At 44.1% G+C, this 27,796-nt stretch overlaps 1 protein-coding gene across 1 annotated transcript; it reads left to right on the top strand.

Annotated features, from left to right (window-relative positions):
- Window positions 1-246: 246 nt before the first annotated feature.
- On the top strand, window positions 247-24,983 carry IHH (Indian hedgehog signaling molecule). The gene is made up of 3 exons (XM_081969006.1): window positions 247-949; window positions 17,326-17,587; window positions 22,160-24,983. The coding sequence occupies exons 1-3, from the start codon at window positions 644-646 to the stop codon at window positions 22,807-22,809; spliced, it is 1,218 nt and encodes a 405-aa protein (XP_081825132.1). The 5' UTR covers window positions 247-643; the 3' UTR covers window positions 22,810-24,983.
- Window positions 24,984-27,796: the final 2,813 nt, after the last annotated feature.

The following is a 27,796-nucleotide window of genomic DNA, read 5'->3' as shown; positions in this document are numbered from 1 at the left end:
GAGCACGTGGAGACGGGAGTCCTGGCTGGAGGTGGCGAGGGGGGGAGGGGAGCGCGGAGCGCGAGGGCGGCACTCCTGAGGCTGAGGCGCGCGTCCGCTCCCCAATGACAGCAGGTGAGCGAGCCGCGGAGGTGGGTCGGGCGGGCTTTTGCCTCAACTCCCCCCCCACCCGTCCACCCGCCCGCCCACCTCCCGGTCGGCGGGGCCCTGGCAGCGGCAGGCAGGTTCCGCGAGGAGGAGAGGAGGAGGAGGAGGAGGAAAGGGAGGGCGAGAGGGCCGGCCACGGGCTGGGTGCGGTCCTGGCGATCCCCGATCCGGATTTCTTCAATTTCCCCTCTCCGTCGCTCACTCGTGCTCTGCGAGCTGAGGCGCAGTCAGAAAGAGCAGCAGCTCCGGCGGCAGCGCTGACCGCTAGAGCGCGGCGGCGACGCTTTAACCGCGGCAGCCAAAACAAACGGAGCCTTCGCTATTTATTGGCGGCGGCCGGAGCGGGCCGGCTCAGAGCGGCCAACCAGCTCACCTGCCCCCCTCGCCGCATGGCCGCGGCCGCTGCTCCCCTCCCGGGGCAGCCCGGCCGACGCCGCCGTCGCCGCCGCTCCTCTCGGAGCGAGTCCCGCTGAGCTCCTGTGGGTCCGCCAGAGCCATGAAGGCGGCGCGGCTGCTGCTCCTCCTCAGCGGCTGCGCGCTGCTCCTGTTGGCGCCGGAGGTGCGCGGCTGCGGGCCGGGCCGGGTAGTGGGCAGCCGTCGCCGACCGCCCAGGAAGCTCATCCCTCTCGCCTACAAGCAGTTCAGCCCCAACGTGCCCGAGAAGACGCTGGGCGCCAGCGGCAGGTACGAAGGCAAGATCGCCCGCAACTCAGAGCGCTTCAAGGAGCTGACGCCCAACTACAACCCGGACATCATCTTCAAAGACGAGGAGAACACCGGCGCCGACCGCCTCATGACCCAGGTAGGCGCCCACCCCGTCCCCCCCGAACGCCGGTCGCCTCTCTAGTCGGGCTCCATGTCCGAGGGATGAGAGGGATCTCCAGGCTGTGTTCGGATCCCGCGCAGGTGCCTTGCGCGCTCCGCTCTCCGACGGCCGAGCGCAACGCACGGGAGGGCGACACCTGTTTGTCCCATCCCATCTCCGGACACCTGTCTGGCGCCCCGACTCTGATCGTTCCGTTGATTTTTGGGGTGGTTATGGGCAGTTATGGGAGCGGTGATATGGGAGCCTTAGAAAGCTTAGGGGGGATCCTCGGGATCGTTCCCGGGGAGCACAGTTTTGCCTTTTTCGGGCGGGCTCGCTTCCACCCCGAGATTCAGGATCTCCTTGTTGGAAAGTTTGAAAAGGGACGCCCTCCCCCTCGTCACGATAGCTACGGTCTCTTCCCTTTTCCCGGTTTAAACCAAATAGCAGTTAGTCCGTCCCTTTGACGCGCCAAGACAATGGATGGTTGGCCACCAGTTCCGCGTGCGCGGGGTCCCGATCCTGCCGATGTACTCCGGACTCAAAACCATTATTTCAGAGCTGTGAGGGAATTAGTAAGACGGGAAGGAAGAGGCACAATTTCTGCAGAGGAACGAAATGACTTGAATGATATCAGTCCACATTCAAAAGCTACAGCGAAATCTTTGCTCTCTTTGAGCTGTGATCCTAGAGACGAACCTGCCTGGAAATAAATCCTATGGAACTGAGTAGTACTCTTTGCTTCGGAAGTAGGCATGTCAATGATCACTCAGCCAGCAGAGTGGCTCTGATTGTTTGGACAGAAAGAATAATTAACCAATTTATCCCTTTTTAATCTTATTCCCCTTTTGCTATCTTTCAAGCGGGGATGACCTAGTATGATGTATACTGACTCCCTTTTCGGTTTTAGCCCTTCTCAACCAACTGTAAAATAGAATAAATAAAACCGAGCCATTCAGTGAAAAGGGCTTGGATGAGATTCCTTCCTTCAGACTAGGTTTCCAAGCTCAGCATTTTTTTTACAGACCAGCGCTTGTCTTGGACTACAACTCCCATAATCTGCTAGGGGTTAATGGAAGTTTTAAAGAAATGCATGAGCAGGGAAGGCTGCTTATAGCGAAGGCTGACGCAGTTCCCCAGGCTCCAGCTGTCTGTATAGATACTGAGTAGAAACCTGGTGAAGCATCACTCTCTCTTATCTTGAGTAGGCAGTGCTTTGGGGCAATGCTTTTTATGCCTCTTTGTAGGATTTGCACATACAGTATATGGCTTCCCAGGGGAGCAGGAATGACCATGTGCCTCTCCACCGGCTTTTTGCCTTCCCCGGTTTTGCAAAGGCTCTTTCCCTAGCACTTAATTCGGGGTCAACAATGGCAGCACCAGGAGACCCGAGAATTCAGGAAATTCTCAGCTGAATCGCACCATTTGAAGACAGTTTGTGTAAAGCTTCTCTATTCAGAATCTGGGTGTGCTGTGGAGTATTTGTGCCCATATTCACAGGGTCTTTAGCACTGTGTTTAGAACTCAGCTCTGATCTGGGGAAGTCTCCTTGTACTCTGACTAATATACCCAACATTGAATCTGAAGGTGTGATGGATACAAAGTGGGAGAGTCACTCGAAACTAGATTTCAGAGTTGGAAACTCGGTTAAGTGGAAGTGTAATTTGGGAAGGTGATATTACCTTCCAAGGATAAATGATTTTTTTTTAAAAAAAATGGAAATCTCTTAAAGCTAGAAATCCTACTTAAATTTTACAAATCAAATAATTGGAAATTTACTTACTTTCCCAATCTTTAAGAAGGTAGCATGAACTTCAGCTTGAAAAGTGAGATACAAACAATTAGACAAATATAAACAAAACTTGGATGGATCCTTATATTCCAGCAACCTTTCCAAGAACCTATACAACCAAATGATAGATGGATTATAGGGTCCACTAGTAGCTGCTGGCCAGGACAGCCAAAATTCTAATCTTCATTGTTGAGGCTGTTTGAAGAGCAATGTGGATAGTTCAGCATATTCTACTTCTGGACCTTGCAAAGGGATTGGCTAAAATCAGGAGAGAGAGGCTGGGCTAGGGGGACTACTGATTCCATGCATTGTGGTATTTTCCAAGCGCTTCTAAGCTTACTACCATCCCTGTCACTTGTGATAAACCAATCATAACTGCTTCATGTCAGATGATGTTGCAAGCAGCAGAACCAAAAGCTGCAGTGGGCCAGGTACTTTGGGCCAGGTAGACATGAGCCTGGTGCTCTAAAGCATGTTTGAGAATGGGAAATATTTCTGCGCATGTTAATGCCCTGTACTAATAGGCCCCTGGCTATTCTAACATTGGTTAGCAAAAATTACTTTCCAGGCCAGAGATAGAGATTTGTCTGAACTCTGGTAGTCTAGTCCAAATCTGTGTCTATAGGAAGCAGAGATTTTGCAAGGCACAGATCAATGAGAACACTCCCCTGAATCATTTTTCCTTATATTTTTCATTGATGGCAACAGATTTCCCCCCCAAAAAAGCTTAATGCTAGGTGTATGGAGGCAGGGGCAGGAAAGATTAACCATCCTCTCCATCATGTATTACAAACTGGAGAAAGTCTGATCTCCCAGTCTGGCAATTTAAGATATAGACAGGGAGGGTTGTGGAATAAACTTACTATTAGTGCCAGTTTATGGAGAAAGGTTCAGCTGTGATCAGTACTTCTCTCCAAACTAGTAAGTATCAAGAAAGTGGCTAAGTTCTATTGATTAAAAGTGCTCCTAAATTGGATGTTTTGACAGTCTTGGTTGATGGGGGATGGGGGGGGAGGAAAGAGACATACAAGATTTCCAGGTGTAGGTGGTTTTTGAGGGCAGGATCTCATTCTACTGTCCTACCAAGAGGAAAATAGGACCAAAGCTACTCACAACCTGGCTAAAAGTTGAGTCCTGGATAGATAAAATTCAGCACTTCCAACTGGGTTCAACAAGCAGTCAGCAGTAAAACTGGAAATAATTTAAGCTGCTGAGCCACTTTTTAAGAACTTTTTACCTGGTCAAAGCAGTAGCTGTGGGCACCTCTGATTGTGGAAAACAGTGTGAGAGCCAATAGAACGATGGGCACTGAATTTTCCTAGTCCAGGAAGTTCCTAGCCATAGAATTGGAGGTGAGAGGTGAGAATGACAACCTTACATGAAAATATACCACTAATACTGAGAAATTCCTGCTGGAATCCTGCTTTTGTAACTATTAGGCTACTTGCTCTGCAGCCCAAAGAAAGTGTTTTTACATCTGACGCCCCCAAAGTAGGTAAATAAAATATTCCATTAGTGGTTATTAATGAGATAAAGAAAGCAGGTTATCCCTTTTCTAAACTAATAATTCATTTCCTCGTCCGCCCACCCTAATGTGGTATCCTTCTGGGAGCCTGGCACTCTTGTAATCCCCCAGCCAGCATGGCCATTGGAGGAATTTTAAATTTACCTTCTAGATACAGAAAATGAAAAACAAATTGATGAAAGCCTCACCTTTGAAAATGTCCCAAAACAAACATTGCCTCCTGAAAGAGAGAGAGAGAGAGAGAGAGAGAGAGAGAGAGAGAGAGAGAGAGAGAGAAATGGAAGGAGGGTGGAAGGGAGAGTGGAGTGAGCAAACCAGGTTGGATGAGATGGCTTTCAGTGATTAAGAGTCAGGATTATTCTTTTTTTACTTTTCTAAAAATATGCATTTTTAAATTTTATTTATGTATGTGTGAGTTTATATACATATGCTGCAAAAATGTGGGTGGATGGGAATAAAATAATAAAATGAAATCTCCTCTCTTCCCTTTCCTGCTTTGCAAAGAAGTGGTGAGCTTCAAAAGATTCGGAGCAGGGGGCACAAGCAGCAGTGCTATCAAGAGAAAAACATTCAGGCTACTTTCAGGAGCAGCTCTGAACTGCCCGAGGATTGATGCACCGTATTCTCTTAGGGAGCAAATTACACATATATTAATATATCAAAGGGAAGAAAGGGGGCAGAAGAAGAAATAAATGAAAGTGTAAAATTACCCAACTATGCAGGATCCAATCTGAGTCATTCACTGGGACCAGAGTTTTTGTCTTCCGAGCTTTCGGACTTACGTTGGAGACCATCTTCAAGGAATTTCTATCGAACAGTAACACATTCTGCTAAGAGAGAGTTTCCCTGAAGATGGGCTGCAGCAGAGGTGGGTTGCTCCCGGTTCGGGTGAACCGGTAGTGGCGGCAGCAGGAGGCTCCGCCCACCTGCCCAGACGCTTCTGCACATGCGCAGAAGCATCACGCAAGAAAAGCGGTAGCGCTGGGATTTGCAACACACCTCTGGGCTGCAGCACGAGTCCAAAATCTCAGAAGACAAAACCTCTGGTCCCGGTGACTGACCCAGATTGGATCCTGCAACATTATCCTGGGACACTTGTCTCCATTTGTTATCAAACTATATCACTGAATGTGAGCCGTGATTCATAGCTAGGTATATTTGTGTGTGAAAGAGAGAGAGAGAGAGAGATTGGGAAGGTAGATAGGTTTAAGATTAAACTGGAAAAAAAGCTATTTTTAACAGCTTGTGTTGTGGTTACTTTCAGCAGGGTCCTCTGGATCTACACAAAAGTAAGGCCTGCTGATTTCGAATAGACTACTTTCATACTACCTAGGAAGTATGCCTACGACTGCAGCCTTAATTAATCATTTATCAAGATTTTCACCCTGTCCTTCAGTTAAATTCCTAGGGCAGTTTGCAGAGGAATAGTAAAACATTAAAAACATACTAAAAGCAGCAAAAGCCAGTGAGATTTATTTGAGGACCTTGCTATACCCTTATCGTGGGGCTAGGAAGAACCTGGAAGGGAGATAGGGATGACCTGGGTTCATTGAATGGGTGTACAGAACAAGCAGAATAGGACCTTTCCTGCAGTTTGAAACCCAGAGCCGCTGCTAACTCCCCACCCCCTCTCTCCTAAATGCAGGATTGATTTTCAATGAACAAGCTGAGTTCTTCTCCTCTCCCCCCCTCCCCCATGCCTCAGTTTCCCCCTTCTCCCCGCGGGCCAGGGTTGCTGGGAGTGTGTTTGAGCAAGGTGAGTGCCGAGCAGCAGTGGGGCTGTGAAGATGTTGACATAAGCATGACTGAGATGCTTACACAGGGGACGATTCCCTCTTGTAAATTCCACAAGTCTTGCCCCATTGGAGCAGGAAACCAGGGTGGCGACAGCAGGGGGGGATGGGTGGTGTGGGGCCGAAAGTTATGTAGGGCTCTCTGGTATAACCGGGGGGGGGGGGGGGAATGCCTGTGGGATCCAGGAATGCAGATAAGATGCTTTGCACCATGGGGGGGGGGGGGCGCTTGCCTCTTTGCCTGCCAGCCAGGATGATGGTCCAGGGCAGCCCATGTGATGGAACTGTAGGCCTGTTGAGTCAGTAGCCCCACCTGCCTTTGTGGGCATCAGGGTGGCTTAAGGAAGGGCAGGATTCAGTGTGGGAAATCAAGACCAGGCTGCTACGCTTTGGGCACGGCAGGCAAAGCTATTTATTTATTTCAGAGCTTAGGCTACATATTCTGAGATGTAAGCAGGATGGGCATCAGATGCCCACCTCCATGCCTATGCAATTCTGGGGTGTACCCTGGGAATTGGGGTTTCTCTAGCTCCCCATTTGAGGGATACCCTTCCAATGAGGAATGAACACCACCCACTCAGCCAATCTCAATTTGTTTGTCCGGGAATCCTACAGTGGGTAGTGATGCTCAGAGCAGTGACCCACACACGTCTCTCCCAACACATGCAGCACCTGGTGATCCTGGATAGCATGGAGTCTTTTTCAGTCTGCAAATTGGGATTTCTCCTATGGACCCAGTGTTATTCCCTCTGAATTATTTTCCAAGCTTGTGCTGTGCGACGTACAAAATACCACACACGTGAGTGCTAATGCGGTTATCTTTTTACCAAACCACAAGCATATTTGAAAAAAACTGCATATCAAGGCAGTGGTCTGACTGAGTACGGTAGCTCTCTCCTCTGCTTCCTTAGCAATTCCAATGCCGGCTGGATTGAATCTGGGCTGGACTGAGATGGGGTTCAAAGGGACAGCTTCTGAGCAGTCTGGGTGGGGACCCAGCTCCTCCTTGGCTTTCCCCTGCAGATGGGGTTTCGTCAAGTCCAAGGGTCTACATATCCCTGGGCAACAGGGGTCCCACCCACCTGCTCTTATCACTCCATCTTTTTCAAGAATTTCTGTCTCTGTTTGCTCGTGGTGCCTGAGCTCAGATAAGGCCTAGGCATGGTTGCCTCACCTCTTCCCCACCCTGCCTGGCTTCCTTTGCCTATTGGCTTTCCAAGCCAAACCCCAACATCCCTCTGTGTGGCCTGCAAACACTAAAGCCGGGCCAAGCCCTGCCAGGGTGCGGTGAGCTGCTGTTAGGGTCTTTGCTTCCTCTCCTCCAGATTGGCAGGGGAATGAAATTGAGTCTGAGCGTCCAGAACATAAGCTGGCTCGGCTCAAGGCAAAGAGTTCCTGCTTGAATGAAGCAGAGGTTCTTCCAGATGGTCCACCTTGGTCTGATCCCTCTTGAATCCATCAATGCTCCTACAAGAATTGCTTTCTGAACCCAAGAGAATACAGATTTTAGCTAGGACTGGGACGGTGATGAGTAACCTTTTGTTGGAAGTGCGTGCGCACAATAGTGCATGCATGTGCCAGGACCCATAATGCAAAGCACACCCCCACATGCTTATGCATGCACAACCCCGCCCCTCCTATGGGAGGGTGAGAAACGGGTCCAACGGTCCTCCCCAGGCTCCGGAGGCTTTCCTGAAGCCTGGGGAAGGTGAAAACGGTCTCCCCCGGCCCTCTGGAAGGCTGAAAATCAGCTGGAACTGACAGCTTGTGTGCCGGCAGATATGGCTCCATGTACCACCTGTGGCACGCATGCCATAGGTTTGCCATCACGGGACTAGGAGGACTGGTAGAGAAGCTAATTTGGTATTGCGGTTAAGGGACCAGGCTAAAAACTTGAAGACTGTGACCTCTAGCCCCACCTTAGGCACAAAGCTGAGTGACCTTGGGCCTGCCATTCTTTCTCAGCCCTAAGAAGGAGGCAATGGCAAATCTCTTCTGAAATCTTGACAAGAAAACTGCAGAGATTTGTCCAGACAGCCACCAGGCATCAACACTGACTTGACGGCAACAGACACAGGAGGGTTGGCATCCCCTTTGTAATAATGTTTTTTTCCCAGCGAAGTTCAGGATGGAGTATGAACCTGCTTGTCCATCTCAGCCCACTTGGAAAATCCCCATTATGTGTCTGAACTGGCAGCGTTTATTGCTGCAGATTATGCTTCCCGTGTATTTTGCAGAAGCAATGCGCACATTGCGGCATAAAACAAGACCATCCTTAGTTTAATCTGGTGCCTGCCTTTTTCTTGCTTTGCTCTTAAGTATCATTTTTCATTTTTAAAAATCCCGATTTCTCCACCAGGATCGAAATAGCGCCATGCATGCATTCTTCCAACCTGCATTGCCAACATGTGCCTGCAGTGTAACTTTAGGTGAGAAATGCATTTGGTGAGAACTAGCATGCTGCAGAGACACAATTGATAGGATATTACCTTTTTTGCCTAAAGCATGTGGCAGCCCCAGATTGGGCAACCTATGGGCCATATCTGCTCCAGGGCCTTTTTATTTAGCCCCATCTTGAACGACCATTGACATTGAGCTACAGACTAATGGACTTTGGATTTATGTACAGTAATTATTTAATTTATTTAAGTCATTTTATTGCTAGCGCAAGATTTGGAACAGTAAAAGAAATAAGGAAAAATGACACTCCCGCCCCACCTGTCTCTAGATAGGGCTCCCACTGTCCCCTCTTCTAGCACCTACAGCTTGAAGCAGCTGCCTCCCTCTACCCAACATCAGGATTTCCCTGTACCCAAGGCAGATACAGTGCGAGGGATGGGGGCTGCTATTTCTTTCTGGCAACTATGGTTATTTGTTTTGTTGTGAGGAGGGGCAAAAATGATTTGCATTTTTTTCAAGTGCTTGGCATCCTACAATGGGAAAATCCCACTTGTCCCCCCTTCCCTGTAAAGGCAAGGCACTTCTAAGCTGGGGCAAAATGAAGTGAGCTGTGGAGATCTAGAGCAGTTAACTTGGCCCGAACTGAAATGCACGTGGTTCAGAAGATCCCAGCAAATCTGGTGTGAGGGCTCTCGTCCTCTGTTCCTCCAACATGGCTGGCTGTCCAGGGGGTTTAATACTCTCCAGGATCAGACCCTGGGATCAGACCCTGGCGGAGGTCCACTGGCTTTTCCTTTGCAGCTCTCCATTGACCCCTGCTGGTTGCAGTAGGAATTAACCAAGATACAAATTACAATAGTTCTGAGCTGCGCATGTGATTTTTCTAGGCAGTAAACGTTTTCTCTGAAATCCATATGGGCAACGCTTCAATGTATCCCTGATCCGGAATAATAGCACAAACGAGATGGTTTCATAATGTGATGTTGTAGAAAGGAAACAGCTGTGAGTAGTGCATATGTATAGGTGCCCATCACTTGTTGTCTGTGGTGTTGACACCACGTTGGCTTCTGTCACAAAGGGATGAGTAGAAAGATCTCCAAGGGATTATGCAATGGGCCTTGTTAAAGAGCTGAGTTGGATTCACACGTTGCATTTAATGCACCACATGGGTACTCTAAGCCAAATCAAACATATTATGATTTAACATCCTGTATGAATCTGGGCAGTATCTCAAGAAGGTGTGACTTTTAGCACCTGTAGAGTTAAGGAGCAGCACCATTTCCACTTTTGCTCTGCAAGAAATCCATAAAGCCCAATAAGGGGCATTTCCCCAGTGACCTTTTTGTTTTAAGGGAGCTGAATTAAGGGAGTAATTTTTGTCACCTGATATCACAGGAGGATTTATGAGCCAGGAGAAGATAGTTTAGGGACCTAACTTGGAAGCTTCAATTCACCTGTCCTCCTGATAGGCATTTAATAAGGATAAAGATTTCTCTTTTGCATGGGTTTTTGTATCTTTCTATCTTGGCTTATCTCTTGAGGCCCAGAATAAACAAGAGAGCATGGTTGTAGAAACAGGAACAGTCCTTTGTCCCTCTCCTGCCCTGCTCTCCTGGGGACAAAGGCCATCCCTGACAATATAACCTTTCCTCTGAACGTGGGGAGAATTCAGCTATGGTAGCTCCCCCCTTTTCTCAAGGCTGATGCAGAAGTGACCTCAGGAGTGGGAGGCCCAAGTCTTCTGCCCTTGCAGACAGTTTGGCCGCATTCCAAGGTCAGAGATGGGCGCCCGGCTGTCTTACAGTCCTTTGTGATCAGTTGGGATCTCCTTCTTAACCTTTCTATTTACATGGGAGCTGTTTCCACATAGTTCTGTCTCAGATTTTGGGGAAATGCAGCAACATTTGAATATTTGGTGGTTTGCTGGCATGTCCCACTGGGAGCTGAATGAGAGCCCCTGATTAATCCAGACATTAGGACAACAACTGACCTCTGCTCCTTCCGTATTAAACTTAAGACCCACCTGTTCCGACTAGCCGGCCTGGCTTAAATTTAGAGCTTTTCCACCTCTTGGCATTTTTAATTGTTAATTTTAATCTTAATTTTTAAATTTTAACTGTCATTGGGGTTTTAATTGTCTTAAAGTAATGTAATTTATTTATTTATTTTCCACCTCCTCCATATTATATTGTTGTGACCGTTGCTATTGTACGTCGCCCCGAGTCCCTGGGGGGAGAGGGGGCGACTAAGAAGTCAAATTAAATAAATAAATAAATAAATAAATAAATAAATAAATAAATAAATAAATAAATAAATAAATAAATAAATAAATAATAAATAAATAATAAATAATAAATAAATAAATAAATAAATAAATAAATAAATAAATAAATAAATAAATAAATAAATAAATAATCTGGGTAGGGAATCCCAATTTTAAGATGACCTGTTGTTCCATTCACCAGAAACATATTTCACAATCCTTCACCTGTTTCTAGTGAGTTACAGGAAATAGAATAAAATGGAGATTCTTTACTGCAGTGGTTCTCAATCTGTAGTCCATGAACCCCTGAGGGCGGGGGGGGGTCATAATGTCATCACAGGGGGTTTACAAAGGTTTGAAGAAATGTTATGATTTAAATCTTGATTTAAGTCTTGGTGGTCCATGGCCATGGTTCGTGATCACAAAAAGTATTTAAAAGGGGTCTGTGGTGGAGAAAAGATCAAGAACTGCTGCTTTATTGTATTTTATTGCCCACTTAAGAGCAAGGGCGGGTCATAAGACAATTTGAGGACCATCACAAATATTTTGGGGGCTTGTACAGAGGTATCTGAGTGTTTGGAAGGGCTGACACAATGTTCTCAGTGCCGTGACAATGTGGCGCAAATTGTGGCTCTTTTTATGTGAATTATGGCACCACGTGTATCTGCAAAAGGGGAAGAGCTTACACCCCAATGGCACAATGCTCCTTTCCTCACTTTGACTAAAGTGGTAGAAGTTGCTGATGCCCTGCATTTGTAGGCAGGAAGCAGTACTGCTGCCAGAACTCATTCCCACTCTGCCTGGACAAGCCAGCCTTTAGTTGGTGTATGTAAAGCATAGGGGGAAAACCTGCAGCACAACGTGGTAGTACACCAGCTTTGCCTAAGCAAGCTTGATGGCTTGAACATGCAAAGCTTCATCACTGTCAGAACTCACCCTGCTTGGTCTGGCAAAGCCAACAGCAAAATCAGAACGTTCTACAGTGGCTGTTCTGAAAGTTACTTGCTTTTATCATTGTTGTATTGAGATGCAGATTAAAAGGAAGGTATAATAATATATTATTATTTCTTGCCCAATCCTTATCCTAAAGAAATCACAAATTCATCAGTTTCCATTCATTTATTATTTTAGGGTTCTGATGTGTTTGAAAGAGAGCTAGTGTGGGGTAGTGATTAAGGAATAAAGCTACAAACAGGGAATCTATGGGTTCTAATTTCTGCCTGGGGCACACAAAGGCAGCTGGGGCACCTTAGCAGGGGTGGGGTCCGGCTTCTGTTACTGCTGGTTCACTCAGGGATACGCTTGATGCACAAAAAACAAAATGGCGGCGCCATAGAACGGGTTCAGGGAAGTGGCCGGTCGAGTTGCTATCTACTCAACCGAACTAGTCCGAACAGGTAGGAACCCACCTCTCGACCTTAGGCCAGCCACTTTCTGTCAGTTCTAGGAAAAAGGCAATGGCAAACCCACTTCTGAAAAACTTGGCCAAGAAAAACTGCAGAGATTTGTCTAGGCAGCCTATGAGAATCAGACGTGACTGAATGGAAGGAAAAAGTATTTGAAAACCACTGGGATAATGCAAAGAAGTGAGACAGTACATAAGCGAGGTTAAGGGTTGGTGGTCTGGGTAGAAATAAGAAAGCCTGCTACATAACATTCCTTATACACATTATATGTCGCTTCTTGATATCAGAATAGGATTCCTGAGATTCTGAAGAAACGGTGCAGGCTGGTATGCAAAGTATACTCAACTTTGCAAAATGGAACAAAATGAGAAGAGACAGTGCCTTTAACAAACAATTGCCTGTATAACTGTGAGTTACATTTTCAAAAGTGAACAGTGACCCACTCTTATTTGTACAGGACACAAGTCTACACCCAGACTTTGTGGCACCCAAGAAAAAAAATGTGACAACCACAGCAACCTGGTGAATTAAAAACAACAACAAATACAAAGCCACCCTTTAAGGGAGCTTCAGATCTGCTACAAAACTGTTTTGAGAGAAAAAAACTGAACTCTTACAGAATAATCGCCCCCAACCCCACTGTAGCTCTGAAAACAAATAAAAAGCCACTAAAACATGTAGAAGAAGCTGTAAAAAAAGTTGAGGTGAGTTGTGATGATGGGTCCTCCTGAAACCAGGTGGACCTGGAATTTTGCTGAAGTTAAAAGCTATACATTTCCAGAATTCTTTCAGCCTGTAGCAGGATTGTGTAGAAATGACCTAGTGGAAGATCACTCAGTGATTTGCAATAGATCAGGAAGCAATTCTAAACCCCCGTGATTTTTTTTAGCAATGACATCAAGTGCATTTTAACCAAACAAATCCTTTTTCGCTGTAACTGGCATTATACAGGTAGTCCTTAACTTATGGCCACAATGGAGCCCAAAATGTATGTTGCTAAATGAGAAATTTGTTAAGTTTTGCCCCATTTTACGATTTTTCTTGCCACATTTGTTAAGTGAATCATAAAGTTGTTAAATTAGTAACTCGGAGGTTAAGTGAATCTGCTTTCCCCATTGACTTTGTTTGTCAGAAGGTGATTACATGACCCTGGGACACTGCAACCGTCATAAATGTGAGCCAGCTGTCAAGCATTCGAATGTAAATCACGTGACCATGGGGTTGCTGCAATGGCCATAAGTGTGGGAAATGGTCATAAGTCACTTTTTTCAGTGTTGCTGTAAGTCAAGGACTATCTGTAATCACGTATCTTTTTGCTCAGGTGTCAATCATCTGGGAAATGGAAATATCAAGTGCCTTTGCCCAAGTCATTATGTAACTCAGCAATTTTCAGACTGAGAGTTTTATGTACAGGTATAGATTTGTACACTAGTACCTCAAGTGAGCATTTTGATTCACATCTCCAGAGTGTGACTCCTGAAATGCAAAGAATAACTGACCAATTAGCATCCCCCTATTTTTCAAGGAGCTATGACGAGTGAGCAGCACAGTGGCTCAGCGGTTAAGAGGCTGGGCTTGTTGGCTGTTAAGCCAGCAGCCTGAGTTTGAGACCTGAGTCCAATGCGACAGGGTGAGCTCCCGTCCTGGCCCCAGCTCCTGCCAACTCAACAGTTCGAAAGAATGCAAATGCAAGTAGGTAAATAGGTACCACTTTTGTGGGAAGGTAACAGTAGTTCGTGACATCATGCTGGCCACATGACCGCAGAAATGTCTCCGGATAGCACAGATTCAATGCCTTTGAAACGGAGATGAACTACAGTCCCCCTACGGTCAGTAAAGACTAGCAAATAAAATCCGCCGGGACTCCTTTACCTTTACTTTATGATGAGCGGGCTTCCTGATTCTAATAAAAAAACAGATCCCAAGGGCACATGAATTTGCAAAGTCTTGGTCTAAAAGAGCCTGCAAACAGTTGGGGAAATTGTGGCCCACTTGAGATAGTTAAATTACAACTTTGATTATCCCTTATCACTAGCTAGGCTGATTGGGGCCATGGTGATTACATGGTAGTGGCACTTGATGGGTTATTAGGTCCCCACCAATACTGATACTGTCTGATAAGAGATAAAACGAAAGGGGGGGGGGCGGAGGAAAGAGCTGCGTTTTATGTCCTTTCCTTCATTTCCCCTATGCTCCTTTGGTTGCGCTTTCACCATTCCAATTTCCAACAAGGAGGAAAATGCAGACTGGTTTTGCTAATACCATTAGCTAAAAAGGATGTCCAAGTTGAAGCTGAGAGTGGTTTTGCGTTTTGCCCAGAAGATACATCCCAAAAATCTGCAGTTGCTTTTTAAAATGAGGATTAAACCCAGTCACCCTCTTTTCTGTTGTCCCCCAGCAGTGGTCAGTAGGAAAGATTCTCTGAACAGTAACTGCACCCATTTGTTGTCTCAATTCTCATGTTTTCTTTTTGCTATAGTTTTCCTAATATTGGTTTTAGAATGGAACTGGGAACCGTCTTAGCCTATTATTGGCCAAAGGCTTGTGTGATCAGCTTTGCTTAAACTGAAGCAACATCGACAATCCCTTAGATTTTGATATATGTACTTAAGCAACTGCTGCTTTCTCATTCCACTCAGTCTTGGCTGAGAGCACTATTGGAACCAGTCCCTTATACTTACTGGCTATGCTGGCAGAAAGTGTGTGTATGGGGGTGGGGGTGGGGGGAGAATTTTATACCAAGCCGATAATAGAACCTGAAGCTCTGGGAACAAACAAAACAATTGTAGAACAAAACCAGGGTGGGGTTTTTTTCCTGAGATTAAAGACAAACTTTTGGAAGATGGTTGCAGTTTCAAGTTTGATTCAGGACAAATTTTTGATACTGAAATGTTTTAAACTCAGTGTTTTACACCACCCCGTGAGAAAGAAAGCATTAGAGATGCTGAAGAAATATTTGTGGACAAATAGTGTAGGAATTAATTGGTGCATTAATTCCACCTACCTGAGCCCCCTGCTCCCCACAGCAAATACATTTATACGTTTTGAAATTTATATGGGAATGATATTTAGAAATGTGACATAAGAAATTTGGATTTACAAGATCCTTAGGGCCAGCGTTGTTTGAAAAGATTCCCTCGTGTAGAAAAAAAGCAAAAGTTAATCAGAAAATTCTGTTCTATCCTCTCTGGCTTGAATTGGAATTACACATTTTTAACAACACATAAGTTAATTAGCGTTTTGTTAGAACCAATACTGATTTGTCCCTAGGCACAGTAATTATGTTGCAAGTGTATTATTATCACTGTCACATTTTTTTTCTTCTTCCTGGCCTTGCTCCTCTCTGCTATTCACTCCCACCAACGAAATTTGTGTGCTCAATGTCTTGTAATTTAGGGTTACATATCAGGCGTCTGATGAATGCAATTCCAGAATATAATTCCAATCATAAATATGTCAGTCTTCCAGAGGCAACAGATCTTTTTGCTGCAGCAAATTCGGTCATTTTGTTCATTTGGAAAGTCACCTTTTGATAGAAAGTATTAGTAAAATTATTATTTAACAGTGAATGTTTAAATAGGTTAATGAGCTAATGGATAGATGAGATATGGATAATAGGCTAGACTGAGAAGCCAAAGACATATGAGATCTTAAACTACTTTCATTGGAACAGCCATAATAACAACAGGACTTTGCAAATTTGAATGTGCTTCTCCTCTCCTTCCCTTCCCTTCATCTTTGTATGAACTAGGGAGGGGGCTGAATCATTTACCCACCTTACCTTCTTGACCTGGGCTCAGGCCCCTTTAATCTGACTGTTGCCTTGGTAGCAGCTCTCTCTCTTGCCCATCAAGGCCATTCCCTCTTCCCTCCACAAATGGAGAATTGCCCCATAGCAAGTGGCTGCACTTAACTGACCTTGGCTGAATTGGAAAATAAATGAATGGGATGGGTGTTGGACTAATTAATACTTGGATACAGCAAAATCCCAAGGCTGTCAGCTACAACAGGAAGGTAAAAACAAAGCAGCATCCTGGAAGAAGGCAAAGGCACTTCTGTAATGCCCCCCCATCTGCCCCCCCCCAAACCCCTATATGGACCTATTTATTCAGTTTAACAGGAGTTGACTCAAATGTCTTTATATCAAGTTTTTCCTTATTTTAAACTGGATCAGTTTAAACTCTAAGCTGTATACAGTTCTAGAAATGAATCTGTAGGATTCAGAATACTGTAGCCTTCCCTGTTCTGCTGTCTTGAAATGTTACATAGCACAAGTCAGGTTGTGATTTGGTGTTCTGCAATGTAACTTTCTCAAGTTACTCCCATCCAGAAATGGTGATTCTTCCACTGCTAACTGAGAGCAATCACAATTTCTGCTTGGGGGAGAAGGCAAAATGTTCATGACAGTATCAGGCAAAAGCTGAACTACATCTGCACGTCAGCTATCAAGTTGCAACTGCACAGAGTGGACTTTGTGGTATAACCTCTTCTTGTGTATGGCGGACATTCTGATATGATTCTGGGCTGCTGCCAACCTTTATGAAGGGGGAGGGGTCCATTTTGCCAGCAAGACAATTGGATTTGTGGTAGTTATTTACAGCTGGTACACTGAACACAGTGGGCAAAATGAAGATCTCAGCATTTTAAGTTATATTAACATATTTCTGAATAAAAACTAATTTAATGTGAGTAAGGGCCTAGATTAAATAGGGAATAGAATGAGATGGAAACTCATGCGGGCTGATAGAAGAGACTATAGTACTTTCAGTTGTGAATGCGAAATGTCATATTCTGATTACTGTACTCTCTTAAATCGGGGTTTCCCAACCTTGGCAACTTTAAGATTCACGGACTTCAACTTCCAGAATTCCCCAGCCAACCATGCTTTAGATGGTTGGCATGGGATCATATTTTTTTTCTTATTATTCCATTATGTGGTTTTTTTTTAAAAAAGTATAGAAGTAAAAACTGAAAAAGAGGGATTGCACCTCCCCACCCCCAATATTCAAGGTTATTTGGATTGTAAAAGCAAGCTTTCGTAAACAAACTCCCTTTTGCACATGCCCTGACAGGATGTGAGCCAGGCTTAGATGGAGTCAGAGGACTTTGAAGGGTGGCTATGGAATAATGCTTCCTACAGACTGTGAGAACTGCGCTGCTGATCTCTTCTTCTTTTGCTGTCCTTCTCCCGCAGCGTTGTAAGGACCGCCTAAACTCCCTAGCCATTTCAGTGATGAACCAGTGGCCAGGGGTGAAGCTCCGGGTGACAGAAGGTTGGGATGAAGATGGACACCACTCAGAGGAGTCCCTGCACTATGAAGGCCGTGCTGTTGACATCACCACCTCTGACCGGGACCGCAACAAATACGGGATGCTCGCACGCCTGGCTGTGGAGGCTGGTTTTGACTGGGTTTACTATGAATCCAAGGCTCACATTCACTGTTCTGTTAAATCAGGTGAGGCACTATTTCGAGAACAGCATAAAAGGCAACGGTGGAGATAATGGGGTCTTGGAGGAAGCGGGAGATACAAAGATAAGAAAGATAGAAGAATCTGATAGGTGTGTAGAATTTTGGGCTGAAGGAATGGATGGTGCTTGCCACATTCCCCTTTTGCCTTTGTTGCTGAATCAGCATCACCAGTGTGTTATCCCACACATCTGCTGTGGGTAGTTTACAAGGACTCTGTCCTCATAGCTGATGGCATTGAGGCTGCCGATGGAAATGATGGGAAGAAATTCCTTGATTCTGGACCAAGGACTTTTTCTTTCCCAGAGCAATACAATAGGCGAGGAGGTGGGATAATTAACAAGAAATGCCATCCCATTTCTGTTTATGGTAAGGCAGTATAGGATGTAAGCCTGGCTTTGTATGAGGATTTAGACAGTCTTTGTTTGGCATGGCTCCCTCCCTCAGGGTCTTCTCCCCTGGGCCAGAGTAAGAACTCCCACCTGTGTTCAGGTGCTTATGCTAATGCTGCAGGAAAGGTGGTTTTACAAAAGGTTGTTTCTCTTGCTCTCCACCAAGCAGCTAGTATTTTTTGTATATGATGTAAGACCAGAAGAATAGATTCTGTCCAGCAGAAGGCATCTCTGAACCATGGCCCAGCCCTAAGGCCTATGTTGTCTGTTGGGATTATGTGCTGTGGGGTTCCCCCTGGTGGCCAGAGTACCATGCTTTGACTGTGGCCTCTTGTTCCTGTCCTTTGACCATTAGCATGACCTGCGGGTGTCTCTCCGGCCCTTTCCAGACCCACAGGCTCTGTCGCTGATGGGAACGAAGTGCCTTTGCCCGGGCCTGATCCTTACAGTGCTTGGCCCAGCAGCCAAATCTCCATCAATTGACTGCAAGCCTATCCGGAGTGAACGGCGCTGGAGAAAGAGACTGGCCCAGGCAGAGTGGAGCCCAGCCCCTCCCTTCTGGTATTAGGATGGACAATGCTGCCTTGTAGACCACTGGATGGAGCTTTGCCAGCCAAGTGTCAAGAAACTTTGTCCAACAGCTTCTCCCCCTTGGATTTTGGGTATCCAAAGCCTTGATATCAGCAGAACTCTGTGGATATATTAATAACTTGAGTTGTTGCACTGGATACCGTGGCCTGTCTGTTGCCAAGCTGGGATCCTGGACTGCTGGTAGATCACTGCCAGATGATTTCCCCAGATCATATATTTAAAATACTTCTTCTAAGGTCTGTGGGCAAAAATAGCAAAGCAATTTTGCTTTATCTTATTAATGCTGTGCACACTGCTGGGATACTCTGCCTGCTTCTGGATGCTCACATTTCTCAATGGACGTTCCAACATTACAAATTATGCAAAGACAGAAAATTTTTCATGATAGTGGACAACTGGAGGAGACGAATTTTGCAGGGATAAAGAACTGGTCACTGAAGAGAGAGAATCCAGTTTCTGCTAGTAGTGAGAACCGGCACTTGAGAACAGACAATCTTAAAAGAGGTCTTCATCCAAGATCTCGGGCAGATGGAGATTAGAAAACCTAGTGGGCAGTGCAGATAGGATACCTTAGCCTTGAGCTGTTTAGAAGGGTTGTGTAGAAACTATAATGATAAGAAATGGGCTGAATGGCAATTAGGTTTTTGTGTTTAATCAGATAACTTTTAAGTGACTGGTAATGCTGTGGTGTATCCTGGCTATCTGGCCTGATAACAGCTGCAAAACATCTGTATCAATTCTGTAATACGGCCTATCTATCTCTCCATCTCTTTTCTTGCTTGGACTCTGTACTTATCTATGCAATACTGAAAAACAAAACTAAACAGTTTAATTGTTTTAATATTCTTTGTAGCACAACGTGCGCTTGGTTCTGGTAATGAAACTCATTTTCCTAATACAATGAACTGCTAGAACAAACTTGGAAAATGTTCCACATACATAGAAGAGTTATTGCCAATTTAAGCTTAAATCAATCTACTTTCAAATGAATGTCAATTTATTACAGGCAATATACATACATACATATACATGTACATACATACATATATTTCTCATCCACGGTTACTGTTATGAATAGCATTCATCAGCTGCTAGTGTTCAGCTCTCTGTAATGTCCCACCTGGAAAGCATTGGGATTCCTGAATTACACATCTATATATACTTCTCTGTTCCATCTATGGTCAAATAAGATCAAATAATTGCAGAAGAGTCTTTTTCCTGTAGCAGCTATGTGCAGAATACCAGTGAGATATACCAAGGCTGGTCTAAAGAAGGCAGATTGGTTTTGGCACACAGGAAATACAATCATGTTTAAGTTTGAACAACAAAGTTATGCAGAAAAAGTGACAATTGGATCAGAGGTGGGATTCACTTACCTTCCCTACCAGTTTGCAAATGTCAGCGCACTTCTGCGCATGCGCATTACATCGGGGCAGGTGGACATAGCCTCTCGCAGCCGCCGCTAATGGTTCGCCCGAACCAGAGAGAACCAGCTGAATACTACCTCTGGATTGAATTATACCTGCTATATGCTGTTATTTTATGCCACCATTTATTTCTGTGCAGTAAATAGAACAAATCAGTTCATAAATCTCTCTGATCTCTTCTCTGAGAATGAAGAGGTGCCTGCAGAGAAAAGGGAGGTTTCCTCTTTTACTCCAGGACTTGAAGAACTATGTCTGGAGTGCAATTGTTGCTAGCTAGGAAATACAGACCATGGCTTGTCTGGTCTGCTCTTCTCCTATTCTCCCTCCTACAACAATACAGACCTTTAAGAGGCAAAGGCAAGTAAGGATGCGTTTCATTGTCCAAGTATTTGGAGAACAATAAGTTTTTTGACCTTCTGGGGAAAGGATGGATTTCTTTATCTTGTCACTGGGTTTCTGTGGGCCAGAGAAGTGGTTCTTCACTCTTCTTTTTTTTCCCCTTGGGGGAGGGGATACTTTGAGTATATTTGCAGAATGATGAATTTGGAGAAGTGATGCAGGGTGCTTGCCAGAGAGATCTAGACTCAGAATATCAGCGATGGGCCCTGTCAGACAAGTTATACTTGCTGAAATTCTCTCTTCCTCACAGTTGTTAAGAGAGAGCACTCTTCTTCCCTTGAACCTGTTATTGCCATAAGAACTCCCCCCCCAAAAAAAACTAATTGGGAGGAGTAGGAATAAAAGTTGCTTTCAAGTATTATGAACAAAGAATGTGTTCTAAAATTCTTTGGGAAGTTTGAGAGCAATTAACTTTTTAAAAATTAATACAGATTAATACTATACTCATTAGCAGCATAGAGGTTAGAATGGCTGAAGTGGATTGCACCCGTCTCTTAAATTGTGCAAAAGGAGTTTCCCTCTTTTGCATAACTATTAAATGATTCCCTTTCGTACAGCATCATCCAGGTGGAACTTTGGATATGTCAATCATTCCAGACTGAGAAACAAACCCAACCTTCATGCTTTGCTTCAAAACTTTTTTTTAAAATAGAAAATTTTAGTTTATTCAAAAAAGACTAAAATATAAACACCAAAATGTTTAAAAACAACAAAAGAAAAAAAAACACAAGGAAAAAGACATTAATAAAAAAGTGTCTTAAAGAAACTAACGCATATACTACACCTAACATCGACCCTAATCGAATGATGATTAGTATAATACAGCAATGTTGGTTTCTCACCCCTAGCGTAACAGGCTAAAAGAATTTCAAACAGTTAAACTAAAGTAAGTAAATCTACTTACAAGTTATTAGCCTGTCATTTATGAACTATATTAATAACAAACTGGTTAACAGGAAAACCAATAATAGTAAATTTATTATGTAAAAATAAAAGAATAATAGAAATTGTAAACAGTAATAAGAAAAAAAAACAAAGTGGAAATTCTAAAGCCCTCTGTTAACAAGCTGTTATTATGATCAACTCATAAAATATTTATCATGGCTTCAGTCTCCAATCATCCCAAATATTAACCTTATTTGATCCTGGTTCAAATATCCACATTTGCTTCTTTATACCAAATCTTATCAATTGCTGATCGATTAAATACAACAAATCAAGTCTCTGAAGCCAATCTATCTTCTCCGCAAAAAACAGATATAATAGTTCCTTAATTAGATGTATAAAGTCCATTTCCCCCTCTCCATAAAACCCCTTCAAAAAAACATTTGCAACTCATCCACCCAGAGAATTGTCTGCTATTATATATAAGCAGTGTTAAGCTTCCAAAAGGTGTATGGAGTCGGCTCTATAATTCCAGAATCTATATTTCTTCCTGGCCAGATTACAGCCGGAAAACCACATTTCTTCTCGATGTTCTACACCGTCTGTGTTATTTCTGTGTCTATATTTCTTCCTGACCAATCTCCTGCAGACGGCTTCAAAACCGTTTAATTGGATAACCATGGAGAACGGCTTTCCCCTCTACCATAGCAGCAAGACATTTATTTATATATTGGTCCTATTTATCCAATCTACATGGAGCCCAGATACTCTCCCACCCCACCCCATCTCCCATGAGTTTTTATGCCTCCTTTGAGCCCCCCTCTTTCTAATAACCAGACTGCCACTCTTTCTTTCTTTTTCTTCAGAGCATTCAGCAGCAGCAAAGACGGGAGGATGTTTTCCAGCCCGAGCCCTGGCAACTCTAGAGAGCGGGACCAAGATTCCATTGTGGACCCTGAAGCCCGGGCAGCGGGTCCAAGCCATGGATGCTCAAGGCCACCTCGTCTACAGTGAGTTCCTGGCATTTCTGGACAAGGCAGTGTCATCACGGACCGCTTTCCACGTCGTTGAGACCCAGGACCCACCCCGCCGCTTGGCTCTCACGGCAGCACACCTCCTTTTTGTGGGGGAGAATGCAACTGCACCCATGAAGACTATTTTTGCCAGCTTGGTCCAGCCAGGCCAATACGTGCTGGTAACTGAGGGGGGACGGCTGCAGCCGGCCAGGATAGTTGCGGTCTCCTTGCAGGTGGATATTGGTGCCTATGCTCCCCTCACCAGCCATGGGACTCTGGTGGTGGATGAAGTGGTGGCCTCTTGTTTTGCTCTGGTGCGGGACCATCACTTGGCTCAGTGGGCTTTCTGGCCCTTGCGACTGTATCACCACTGGGCAGGGCATGATTGGGCCCAGCCAGAGGGTGTGCACTGGTACTCTGTCCTGCTTTACCGCCTGGGCCAAATGTTACTAGCTTCAGATAGCTTCCACCAGTTGGCCACAGTGCAGTTTGAGAGCTGAGTGAATGTTTTCCATTGCCGCTGAGATAGGGAGGAACACAGTGGCTTCCTCTGGTTCTCGAGAGGGACTGCTTGGCAGCCAAAACCCTAATGGGTGGGGGAAAGGAGGTGGGACCTCTGGCTTCCCATCACCTACACCAAGCACAAGAGTAGAAGGAAGGTTTTGGCTTTTCTTTCCAGCTTCTTTGTGCTGTTGGTTACAGAAGGGAGTGCCCAGCAATGGGGCCATATGCTGCTATTTTGGTTGAAGAGCCTCTTGATGCAAAAAGAAGAGTGAGCCAAGTGGAAATCCTCAAACCCAGGATGAAGGAATGAGGTGGCTGGGGAATTCTGCAACTCTAGATTGCAGATTGTGACTATATCTGCAAGGAGGCTCCAGGGAGAGGCTGAAGGTGGGGTTGTGAGAATTCTCCCAAGACACCTCCTTTTAGGAACTGTACGCCTCCTGGCACTGTTCCTTTGAGGCCAAAGCAGCTACAGAGGAGACACTCCTGGATTCTCACCCTTGTGAGAAGGAGGATGGAAATACTTATTTCCAGCTGACAGTTCACCTGAATCTAGGAGCAAGGAAAGAAGAAGGACACATCAATTATGGTGAGGGACCAGGCAACAGAGAGGGAATATGTATAGGATACCATACCATCATCTTTGGATCAGTAGACTATTGGCCTGCAGTGATGAAAGCCCTCTTTTGCCTTCTGCATTCACTAATGCAAATTAAAAGAATCACTCCACCTAAAAACATGCACTGATAGCAGGAAGAATACAGGGTGGCATGAGAGGGAGAGAAGACTTCAGCCTGCTTTAAGAAGTTAACTCTAGCTGGATTCACCAAAAAGTGGTTATTGTAATAATATTATTTAATCACATCACCTATCTTGGCTGGTCTTGAAAAATCACCAAGAGGAACAAAATTAGAAAACAGAACTGGGAATTCTCTGCTCGTGGAGGGACAGATTAAGAGTCAGGGAGGGGAAAGGGATTGTTTCGTTTTTCCAAAGTCTTTTGTTGATTTTTGAAGGTTCAGGAGGGCAGATGTTTCTCAGGAGCTTTACCTCCTGTCTTCTTAGAATCCCAAAGAGAGTGGTGCAAAGCAGAGGAGCTGATATTTGAGCCTATGTAAGAAAAAGGAACAGACCCAAAGCCATTTGTAGAGAAGAATAGCCTGTTCGCTCTGCCAATCCTTTCTTCATTGCATTAGTTTGATAAATATGGATCTTCCTTTGCCAAGGCAACGTGGAAAGCCACCTGTAGGACAATTGTATGCATTATGTATCGATCATGTTTCTACAGAGTATGCCTAAGATCAACTCAACTCTGATGATCGTTGACAAAATTATTGTTCTAGATGCATATATGCATTTAAAAAAAACTAGTGAAGTGCTAGGTTTACATGCAGAAAAATAAAACTGGTTGCTTATCATCTAATGCAATTTACTAGAAAATAGCTTTCAGCTGTAGAGGAAAAGCATCAGTGGCTCAATCTCTCTCTCTCTCTCTCTCTCTGTCTCTCTCTCGATCAGGTTTTTGGTTAAGTGGTAATGGATTAGAAGTGGTAAGTTTTGAAGTACACCCAGCATTTCCCACGTTGTTAAATCCATGTTGGAAATTGTCATGTGTGAAAACCAGGTCCAGATCTCCCAGTTTAAGCCTCCCCTTGAAGATGTTATGCTGCAGTGACATCTTTACACCAGCAATTGGTCCTCCTCCACCTACAATTCTGACAACTAACATTTTGCTTCTATGTACCTATCAGCACAGCCCATTAAGTAGCCACCAAGAATAAGTTTCTTTTTGCCCACAGAAAAACTCCTCATGCCTCTCCACCATCATTCTCAAATCTGAAACCCCACCCCCCCACCCCGGTGGTAGTAGATGAAAAGGAATCTTTGCTCTTTACATTGCATTTATTTATTTCCCTTCCCTTTGCAAAATGCTCAGAATTCTCTGATTGGTAAAAACCTTCTGGTAAAAGAGACCAAAGGGGACTGGGGTTGGGAGGGGGGATTGGTTGGGGTAATTGTTTCTAATAAAAGTATTTAAGGATTATTTCAGAAAAGCACAGTTTTTTTTAATGTGATCTTGGGCAGGGTGTGAGGGAAGTGTAAGCATTTGTCTTTTCACTGGATGTAAATTTCCCAAATGGATGAGAAGTCCAATAAATTTCTTGACTCACACTGGATGTCTTGTGAGTGTCTGTGATTAAAAAGACAGCATGGCCCTGGACGCATACATACCCTGCACGAAAGACAGGATCCAACTGGGCTGTGGGATTGAAATGGGGAGGGGGAGACGCAAAACCAGCCAGTCTTCAGCCAATTCATGCAGTAATTAAATTGTGGTGCCTATTTCTGATTTGTGCTTCTAGGATCCTGTAGGATCTTTAATATAACAGAGGTTGTATGTTTATATGCATATCTACACATCAAAGGGCTGAGTGGCCTGCTCACTCCAATCCATTCCTTTTGGGAAGAAAATTGTAACAACTACCAGGAGAATATATGCTGATGTAGTTTGTGCTGGGAGAAATGCCCTATGATTTAATGAAGAGGGCATCTTTAAACAAGTACAGGGCATCACATCACACTAAACCATGGTTTGAACAATGATGCATGGAATAAACCACAATGGTTAGATTCAAATATGCTAAATCATAAACCATGGTTTACAAAGCAGAATGGATGGGTTTGCACAAAACTAATTCACGGGTGAGCATCATGTAGTAACCTATCTTTAGAATATTTTCAGATAAAACTTGTTGTATAATTTATGGAATTTCACTGTGGAATAGGCATGGGGAAGAATAAATATTATCTAAAATTTGTAGCACAGCTGTGATTTCATATGGCTTCTTCCCATTATTTTCTCATTGCCACAAGAAATCCATCAGGGAGGAAAATGATGAGATAAGTATTGTAGGTGCATTCAGTCTGGAAACATCCTTAACTGAATTAGGTTCTTTTGGTGGATTTCATGCCCTTTGAAACTGGGAATTAGCCATTAGTTGGGTTCATGTATTGCACTAAGCCATGGCTGGTTGTGGAATTCTGGGAATTGAAGTCCAATAGGTCTTAAAGTTGCCAAGTTTGGAGACCTCTGCACTAAACCAAGACCAAATCATATTTTGGCTCAGCAGCCCCCAATGTGTCTCTTCATTCCACTACCTTTTAATGCAGAATAGAATCTAGATCTTGCTAACTCATCTTGCTCAATATTAACTTTCTAGCTTTGGTATGAAATTTCCACCCCTGTTTTGTTGTCGTTGCAGCAACATTCAGCCCGATAAAGAGCTCTGAGCATCTTACAGAATTGCTGTTTGCTTTGGGATTTTTTGGTTCACTCTAATAAAGAAGTTGCCTTTGTGTGAATGTCTGCGGTTTTCTTTATGGCCCCTATTCAGCTGCCTTGGTTTTTACACAATCAGGCTGTTTTTGTATCCACCCAAATTTATCTTCTTACAATCTCACATGGACTTAAAATGTCTCCCATTCAGCAAATGAAAAAGAATTTGCTTTAGCAAGGAAGCAACAGATTTGTTTCTAAAACTGTTTGTGTGTGCCCATGGGGTGGATGGAGACCAATACTTTTGCACATCTGGAGGGACCGGTGAAGGCTGGCTGTACTGCTATTATTAGGTTGCTCTTCCTAGCACTGCCATAGCAGGAAATCCAGTGTTGGAAATCCAAGAATACCACCTGGTGGCTAAAAAAGGAAAACTGTCCAGAGATTATTCCTGTGGTACTCTGATCTTTTCCAACATTTCCAATTTATTCCACTAGCTACTTGTTCCAAAGAGTGTTTCATTCTTGTACTACCTACTCCAGCATCTTAGGAGAAACTACATACCAATGTGATCAATTGGCACATTTAACTGCTGGAGTAAACAATGGAGATTTGTTTGTTTGCAAAAAGAATGGTGGCTATGGACTTTAATGCATTTGTAGTTTGGTCATAGTCCATAGACAGGTTAGTGAAGTGAGTGCTAGGGTGAACAAAGTCTATTCTTCTGATATTAAATATATAAATGCAGAATTGGTGTGATATTTAGTGAATATATTGTTTATTCTCTGCCAATGTGACATTTGTGTACAAGGTTTCCTTGAAGAAAACGGAAAAACAATTTGACAGATGTATGGATTCTTTAGATAAATAGGACTATTGGGAATGGAGACAGGGGAGTGACTTCATGATAAAAAGCTACAGTATTCCAAATCCATAATGTATCAATCAGCAAAAGTTAGAGGATGTTTAATATGACTTATCTAATTGAGTGGCAATTTAGGAAATTGCCTTATGCCAAGTTCAAATACTTGGGCAAAGGGTCCCCCCCCCTTCCATTACTTGTTAAATGAATAAGGTATTTTATTGATTCTGGGATTTTTTTGCAGACTCTGGTTTTGTAGTTCTACTGATTCCTCCTCATAATGAATCTGCTCTTTCCTACTTAAGATAAAGTCCAGTAAAGAAAAATCTCCTTTGTTGGAGACACAAAATAAATAATATTTTTGAATATTTGTCATAAAGTATACATTGACTCAATGGAGAAGAGCCTAATTCTGGAAACAATTGAGGGCAAAAGAAGAAGGGGACGACAGAGAATTAGGTGGCTGGATGAAGTCACTGAAGCAGTCGGTGTGAACTTAAATGAACTCTGGGGGATGGTAGGCCTGGAGGAAAGTTGTCCATGGGGTCGTGATGAGTCGGACATGACTTTGCATCTAACAAACAATGATACATTGTTCATATTTATTTGTTCATATTACATTTGTTTACCATCCGTGTTGCTGCAAGGTGACTCTGGGCAGTTAATAGCCAGCATTTTGCATTTGGTCTGGTGGATGATCATTTATGCAGGCCAAAATTATAGTGTTTTTCTTCAAATCTCTATTTCTGAATGTGCAGGAAAAACTTACTACACCCACAAATACACAGACTTTCACTCATTAGAAAGAAATAGAACTTTACGGCGATTTATTTGCAGCAGTGCT

This window comes from Natrix helvetica (assembly GCF_964273705.1).
Source record: "Natrix helvetica genome assembly, chromosome: 1".
Lineage (NCBI taxonomy): Eukaryota > Metazoa > Chordata > Lepidosauria > Squamata > Natricidae > Natrix > Natrix helvetica.
This window is presented reverse-complemented; position numbering and strand designations above follow the sequence as displayed.

Coding starts and splice junctions, on each gene's coding strand:
- IHH (XM_081969006.1), top strand. CDS start 644: ATGAAGGCGGCGCGGCTGCTGCTCCTCCTCAGCGGCTGCGCGCTGCTC. Junction 950..17,325: donor CCGACCGCCTCATGACCCAG/GTAGGCGCCCAC, acceptor CTTCTCCCGCAG/CGTTGTAAGGACCGCCTAAA. Junction 17,588..22,159: donor TCACTGTTCTGTTAAATCAG/GTGAGGCACTAT, acceptor CTTTTTCTTCAG/AGCATTCAGCAGCAGCAAAG.